Source organism: Phocoena phocoena, chromosome 14 (assembly GCF_963924675.1).
Source record: "Phocoena phocoena chromosome 14, mPhoPho1.1, whole genome shotgun sequence".
Taxonomy (NCBI): domain Eukaryota; kingdom Metazoa; phylum Chordata; class Mammalia; order Artiodactyla; family Phocoenidae; genus Phocoena; species Phocoena phocoena.
The window spans coordinates 61192209-61200302 of record NC_089232.1 but is presented as its reverse complement, the minus strand read 5'-3'; the positions used below and the strand labels follow the sequence as shown (position 1 = coordinate 61200302).

The following is an 8094-nucleotide window of genomic DNA, read 5'->3' as shown; positions in this document are numbered from 1 at the left end:
GCTCCCAGGCCAGCCACGGTGGCCCCGGGGCTGGCGGGCGCTCGGGACGCCGCGACTCTCGCAGCTTGCCGGGTGCGCCCGGAGCCGCAGCGCGCCGGCGATGCCCGAGCCGCAGAGGCGCGAGAAGACTCGGCCGCAGGGCCGGCTCTGTGCGCCGGGCTCCAGCAGGCGCAAAAGGAGGAGGGGGAGGCCTGGAGGAGGAGGCGTGCGAGGGAGGAAGGGCCCGGCCGCCGGGGAGGGAGGGCAGAGGAGGGGGGAGGGGGCCGGCCGGACCGGGCGGGGTGGGGGGGCAGCCAATGAGCGGCGCGCGGCGCGGAGTGGGGGGGGGGCGCGGGTTGGGGGGATGAGGTAGGATGGGGGAGGGCGCAGCCGGAGCGGCCGAGGCTCGAGCCATAAACAAGCGCCCGGAGGAGCGGCGCAGGAGTGAGGCGAGCCGGGCGCGCGGAGCGGACGCCGCGGACCTTCTGCTGCGCCACCGCGCCCACTCGGCAGCTCGGGAGGCGGGGACCGGCCCGGAGGCTGCGCCGCCACCGCCACCGCCGCGGGGCCGACCGACGCGGAGGAGGAGAGGGAGGAGGCGCCGCCAGCCGGGGCTGGAGCCGAGCGCAGCCGCAGCCGCCGCCGCCGCCGCCGCCAGAAGTTTGGGTTGAACCGGAGCTGCCGGGAGGAAACTTTTTTTCAATTTTCCCCCTCCCTCCCGGGAGGAGGAGGAGGAGGGGAAGCCACCGCTGGCGCCAACGCTAGTGGGCTCGGGGTCGGCGCGGCCCGCACGGGGGGCGGGGGCCTCGCCCCGCGAGGGGAGGCGCGCCCCGGGGGCCCCGAGGGGGGCGGCGAGGACCGCGGGCTGCGGGTGCGGCGGCGGCGGCGCGTGTGCCCCGCGCAGGGGAGGGCGCCCGCCCCGCTCCCGGCCCGGCTGCGAGGAGGAGGCGGCGGCGGCGCAGGAGGATGTACTTGGTGGCGGGGGGCAGGGGGCTGGCCGGCTGCGGGCACCTCCTGGTCTCGTTGCTGGGGCTGTTGCTGCTGCTGGCGCGCTCCGGCACCCGGGCGCTGGTCTGCCTGCCCTGCGACGAGTCCAAGTGCGAAGAGCCCAGGAGCTGCCCCGGGAGCATCGTGCAGGGCGTCTGCGGCTGCTGCTACATGTGCGCCCGCCAGAGGAACGAGAGCTGCGGCGGCGCCTACGGGCTCCACGGAGCCTGCGACCGGGGGCTGCGCTGTGTCATCCGTCCCCCGCTCAATGGCGACTCCATCACCGAGTACGAAGTGGGCGTCTGCGAAGGTAAGGTCGCCAGCCGCTGGCCCCCTCCCACCTGGCCCGCGCCGCCCCCTCGGCGCTGGTTGCGCCGAGCAAAGTTTGCCCGAGACTTGCCCGAGGAGAGTGGGCTCCTCGGGAGGAGGGGCGCCCACCACCCCCGGGAGAGAGCCCCGCGTCCCTTGGTTCCCGCTCGCGGCTCCCCCTGACGCTTGGTCAGCCGCGGGCGAGGTTGGATTTCGTGGGTGGGGGCCGGCGAGTGGGGGATCGCCTCTGGCCGCGCACAGACGCGCACACGTGTGGCCCATCCAGCTGGGGCTGGGTGGGGTGGCCCGGCCGTGAGGTGAGGGTGCCGCGGGCAGGGGGCACTGCAGAGGCTGTCGCGAGCCCCTCGGGGAGTCCAGCCCCTGCCGCCCTCCCCGCACTAGCGCAGTGTGGAACCGAGTGCTGCACCGCGTCCGTGAAAGTCCATTTTCTGCTGGCGGAGGAGACGTGTCTCCAGCTCACACTCCCTGTGTGACTCTTTTATTATTTTTTCCTTGCGCTTTTCCTTCACCCCCTTCCTCCTCCTGCGCATATAAATCAATTTCAGCTCCGGAATATGTCAGCCCAGTGGAAGTTACATACGGTGGTTACTCATTTGTTTGCCTATTGAAGACGGTCAAAGGCTTTCTTTCCTGAATGAAGGGGCGGGGGCGGGAGGCCGGCACCTAGGAGTGAAAAGTTGTTTCTATTAGTGGCAGCTTTTTAAGATCAGATATCCGCGTGTTTCCAGTCATGTTGCCGGTTCCTTCTTTTTTGTGTTCTGCTGGTTGCTGCACTTAAGTATTGTGCACCATGGTGTCTGACGGAGGGAGAAAGATTAGATTAGTGGAGCCTCCCTCCTTGGGAGAACCACTGTTGATGGGTGTCGGCCTGAAGCCCTGCCCGCCGGCCTCGGCCTCGGGGTGCCTGGTGAGGTTTGGGGTCTAGAGAGACGCAGTGAGTTCTTTTTATTTGGCTAATACCAAATTAAAAGGACTCAGCATCAGTTAAAAGTGGGATCCCTGCTTGGGCTGACGTTGGGGCGAGATGCTGTTCTGGGGCATCCTGGTGTATGAGCAGAGCGCAGCAGCCTTACTTCTGGAGGAACGGAGAGGAGGAGGGACAGGTGCCCTCTGCCCCGTCCCTTCCTTAGTACTCACAGCCTGCACGCAGGAGACCAGGGAGGGGTTTATTCTGAAGCATCCTTATGTGTGTATGTGTGTTTATTGTGCTGGGATACTGAGAAAGGAGGTAGCAGCCTTAAGGATAAAATGGGTCTGTTAAAAAAAAAAAAGGGTTCCATTCTGTGGTTTTCTTTACACACACGCATATTCATTGATAACTTCAGTTTTTAAAGTTTGGACAGTTCTGGCAAGTCAGGAAGGCCTTTCTGGTTTGGAGGCTAGTGGGCAGTAATGAGTGAAGGGAACTCTTGGAGGGAAGTGCACCCCTGCACCCTTAGGACATTGGATTAGAAGAGTTTGTTTGCTTCAAGTACAAAAGCCTCTCACCTGGTGTTAAGTCCCATAACGTTTTTATTTCTCACAAATAGAAAAACGGCCAGGCGATTAACTTCTGATACCATTTTATGTGTTTGACTTTGGGAATTCTGAATGAGTTGGAGGAAAAGATGCATCTTTGAATTGAACCCTGCCACTTGGACTGTGTAATTTACTTAAGCCAGCCTCCCATAAATCTAAAAAGAACAAGCAACCTGAAACAAGGTTAAATGTGGTAGAAACTGCTCTGAGAAGGACTTGGGAAGGTTCTAAAGACTCTAACCCTTGTTTTGTTTCTTCATGATAGATTCCTGGTGAAGGAAATGTGGAGCTCAGGGAACATTCACGGTAATCAAGTGTTTTGGCACCAACATTCTGGTATCATAGTATAGAGTTATTTTGGCAGTTTGTTGGTGAGTGTTTCATTCCTCTGAAATGATGCGATCCCTCATAGCTTCGTTTCTTCTGGTAACACCCCACGCACTTGGTATTAGCCTTGAAAATGCTTGGAAGTATTTATTACCGTGATGATATCTCATTTAGTGTTCTCTAGCAACACTTTCCATCTAGCCAGACTGTTTTCAGCTACCAAAATTGTGTGCTCAGGGCATTTTTAATTTTATTTTGTTTTTTAGAACTCTAAAAGCAGCAGTCAAGTTGCACTCTAAATCCATGAACCCAAAGAAGGGCAGTGTTACCTAGTATGATATAATGGTTGGATTTAGACGGCTATTTCAATAGGGTGTCTAAAATTCCAAGAATTTTCACTTTACTACAAGATTTATGGAAAACAGGATAAGTCAGTGGCCTTTTTTCTTCCCTTTTAAGAATTAGAGGAGTCATTCCATGGCAGTAATAATCTAGAAGGTGCTGACTTTCTCTTTTGTTTTCCTGTTAATTGGCAAGAAATTTCTCAGTGGCCAGTGTTTCCCTCAGTTTCCATTTTTATTCAGAAATTCACACATAACTAACAAATAGGAATTGATACATTTTATTCATGTGGAAGTCTCTTTTGCTGCAATTTTTGCACTAAAATGACCCCTACTGGTTGTATCTGTTAATGAAAACTCTTTTGAAAACTTCTTATTTAATAGACTACACTGAGAAAACATATTGCATGGTATACAAATGTTACCGTGACTAATCTACCTGTTTTCGATGATATAATTTAAATACAAATTACATTGCTCTATTTACCAACTTGCAGTAATTTTTATTTGTATCATTCCCCATACTGGCTTTGTGAGGGAAAAAAAAAACCCCAACAAACTTGTGTTTTTAACTGCAGTTCACAAAGTGAGTTAGGTAAATTGGGGCAGAAATGAACCCCTTCCAAATTGTGGCTCCCTGCCTTAGGTTTTTAAGGCACACTGGCCCATAGTAGGCTCTCAGTGAATGTGCATTGAATACATGGAAGAACAGTCGTCCCCATAGAAAGAACACTGAAGAAAAAATATTTTCTGAAAGTTAAATGATGTGAAGGGTGAATCATGTGACACATACACTTGGACTTCTTTTCAGCATCATTTAGATCATTACTGAGTAAATCCTGACTTACTTATTCCTTAAAAAAATTACTTTTGGCTACATGCATTTTTAAAGTTGAGCAGGGAGCCAGATACCTACGTTATTCTCTGCTCTGTCTATAAAGTGCTTTCTGGCCCCTGGGAAGGTACAGATCCCTTTCCCATTTCCACTGATTTGGTGAGTCTTCCTGTTGCCCTTTGCAACTTCCTAAGTGGCCTGCTCCTTGGTTAGGCTGCCTGCCTCTAGGTAAATCGCCTAGAAGCCAGACAAATAAGTTTGGATTCTGAACTCCTGAGGGCTAAGACTGGGTGGGAGATCTCTTTGGGAGATCAAAGACAGAGTTTTGAAAAACTGCTGAAGTGGGATTTTTCTAGGAAGAATGTTTTGATTGGCCAGTGAGGATTATATTTGGAGATGAGGGGTGAGGACCATTTGTCCTCCTCTGTGGAATAGTTCAGTATGCTTCTGTAAGGGGTGGGGTGGGGCTGGGAGAGCATGACCAGCCTTCTCTAAGTAATGAAAAGGCAGCAATGGCTTGAGTTTGACAGTTTGTGAGAACAGAGTGATTTGGAACCTGGTGGGCACTATGGAGTGGCTCTGCTCTGAGAACTTTGTATTAGAGCCAGGTGAGGATAAGCACCAATTTTTTTTTTTTCTCCCAGTGATTATTTACTCAGTGGCTTCATGTTTATGGAACTGAACTTTCCGTGTTTTCAGTACTGCCATCTAAGAACTGTCTCTTTCAAAACACAGTCCTCCTTTGATTTACCCCAGGTATTTTAAGTTTTCTTCCCACCCACTTCTCATGGGGCAGTGAGTAGAACCAAGGATGTGGGCTGGGTAGTTAGTGCAAAGAATGTAATGTTGTTTTCTGAAACTGTTGGCGTTAGAAGGTTATGGTTTCTTTTCAGTCACTGGAGATGATGGCTCCTTGGAAGAAGGTTTGTGGAGGATCTGAGGTGAGCAAGGCCCAGAGAGCAGGCTCTAGGAGGCCAGGGAATGCACCAAACCATTGGGTTGTGCACCGGCCACAGATCTCCTCTCATCCGTCTGTAACGTAGGACTTAGAGTTAAGAGTCCATGGATTTTAATTTTTACTAAATAAATAGAAGAGGGGATGGGAAAAGTTAATACTCCTGTACTGGCATTGGAAAAATTTAAAAAACCAGGGCTCCTTGTTTTTGAGGAAGGTGTTCCAGTTTCCATCTCAGAAGTCTTTAGGTATAGTGAGCTCTTAGATGCCAGGGACAGAAGCAAGCAGAGGGTCTATAAAATCACGTTAATACGGCATGGGAAGAGGAACCAGTGTAAGTAAACAAGGAAATAATTAGTTCTTCCCCAAAGTAAATATTGACAAAACATGGAGAGACTATTCACCGCACTCATACAAATGACAGGACTTCGTGACCTTCACTTTGACTGTTGAGCTTACAGAGCCCTCACTGTCGTTGAGGAGTCCAGTCACATAAAACACTTGGCAAAGGACAGATGAATCGCATAGCACCAGAAGGGCAAAAATAGCAAGTCTGGAGATTTTGCTGCCATTAACACGTATTTAACAGTGACCGGGAAAATCTATAAGCAGTATGTTGGCAGTGCAGTGGTGAACATACAGGTTGATTTATTGTAATAAATAATATTATTTATTATTAATAATTTATGAAGAAAACTGAATAATCCTTAAACTTTACATTACAACTGGCATTACAGCCAGTTGTAGGAGGTATTAGTGATATGGTGCAGGTTTCTGTGTTTGGTGTGGCTTGCTTAAAATGCAATGATCTGGATGAACAAGGGAACATTTTGGGGAGGCAAGGGACAAGAATTTTGAAGTTGGGGGGAAATAGATAAAACAGATGACCCTAAAAAGGTAATGGAGTGGGAAGACTAAAGAATGACAAATGGGAGAAGGGAAAAATATTGAATTCATCTTAGGGCAACTATGTCATCCTTTGAAGAATAATCCAAAACACATTCCAGACATTAATTGTGAAATTCCTGAAAAATGTGGGTGTGTTTAACGTCTTTCAGGCTATGGCACTAACATGAGAGATGGCAGTGCCGCTTTAGTGTGTAAATACCACTGGGTAGGGGATGGTAGATGACTGGAAGGTAAATATATTTGGTGAAGCAGGGTTCCTGTAACACTGTGTTCCGCAAGGCGCAGGCAGTGTGAGGGCTTTGGAGACAACCCCCAGTAAAGCTCAATTAATTATTTGAGGAAGAAACAGTGGACTAGCCAAGCATGCATGAATAACAAATTGAAAGCCTTCCTTCTCAGAGGTCGAATTCTCCACATCTGAATTTTTAAAGCTTTCACTTCTCTCTGCATAGAAATCACTCACTCATTCATTGATCTCCTCTGTGCAAGGCCTTCTGCTGGGGTCGGGGTGGGGTGCTGGGAAGCCTGGGGACCTTTCAGACCTGTGCCCTACTCCAGATACTTTTTTTTTTATAAACTTATTTATTTTTGGCTGCGTTGGGTCTTCGTTGCTGCGCGCGGGCTCTCTCTAGTTGCGGCGAGTGGGGGCTACTCTTCATTGTGGTGCGCAGGGTTCTCATTGCGGTGGCTTCTCTCGTTGCAGAGCACGGGCTCTAGGCGTGCAGGCTTTGGTAGTTGCAGCACGCGGGCTCAGTAGTTGTGGCTCACTGACTTAGTTGCTCTGCGGCATGTGGGATCTTCCCGGACCAGGGCTCGAACCCGGGTCCCGTGCATTGGCAGGCGGATTCTTAACCATTGCGCCACCAGGGAAGCCCTCCAGATACTCTTTTAATCAAGATGAAGAATGAGGCAAGACCTTCAAAAGTCTACTTAAGTTCAAACCAAGTAGAACTGATTTCTCAGGTCTGTATATGATTAGTTGGTGAGGTATGTGGGTAAAATTTGTTCTAGGAATCACAGGATCTGAGATGATCCTCAGGCTCTGGTGGCAAAGCTGAAAAGGAGAATTCAAATTCCAACTAGGTTCAAAATTCGGAGTCAGAGCTCCCTTTTGGTGGGGGAAGGGATCCTACCCATTCTCAGAGCGTTTGCGATACATATCAGGTGTTTCCCAACATCTAAGAATGAGGCTGCATTCTTAACGCTGTACCAGCTGTGGTTCAAAATGGCAAGTTTCCTTTTGGGAGTGATTTTCTCTTTGTTCTAGCTTGTTCCACTAGGCAGATGAGCGTGGGCAGTGAACTGAGAGGTGTCCGTTTATCAGCATCTCCTGATTTCACCCACTCTCTGCTACTTGTCCTGGCCAGTTAGCCTAATCAAATCATGGAAAACCTCTGTGTTTGGACAAGACCTCATCGGTCTTGCGGACAGGACAGAGGGATGGTTGAGTATACTTAAAGTTAAGAATGCCCTTGAGGTAAATGCTGGTAAGTGTTCACTTTGGGCCCACATGAAAAAAAATCAAAAGAGATTCCTTTTTCTTCTGCAGTTGCTAAGTGAACAGGGTTCAATTCCTTATCTCCCTCTCCCAACCCCAGTTAATTCTCTGTGAGAAATACTTATACCTCGATCCAAGAATGTAATTGTTAGAAACTTAGCTTCTGGGGTCAAATCTGCTCTCTGCTTCCATGCATCTAAGTTTTCTCATCTGTTTAGTGGGGTTAATAATAGGGTTGCTATAAGGACTCAGTGAAGGAATCTCTGTGAAGCACTTAGAAGAATGACTAGCACGTGGTAAACAGCAAAGCTACTAACCAGAAGTAAAATAACCTGATACGGGCTCATTGTCTTGTTCAGTTTAATCCTCATCTACCTCAGTAATTGATCGAGGAGTCTGGGCTCTTAGAAAGCGA

The 8094-nt window shown here is 50.1% G+C and overlaps 1 protein-coding gene across 1 annotated transcript in view; it reads left to right on the top strand.

Moving 5' to 3' along the window:
• The first annotated feature begins 885 nt into the window (after window positions 1–885).
• Window positions 886–8094, top strand: part of CRIM1 (cysteine rich transmembrane BMP regulator 1) — a 206715-nt gene continuing 199506 nt past the window's right edge. Inside the window, exon 1 of the mRNA XM_065891147.1 lies at window positions 886–1276. Coding sequence (XP_065747219.1) covers window positions 946–1276 — 331 coding nt within the window. The 5' untranslated portion in view covers window positions 886–945. The remainder of the gene's footprint in view (window positions 1277–8094) is intronic.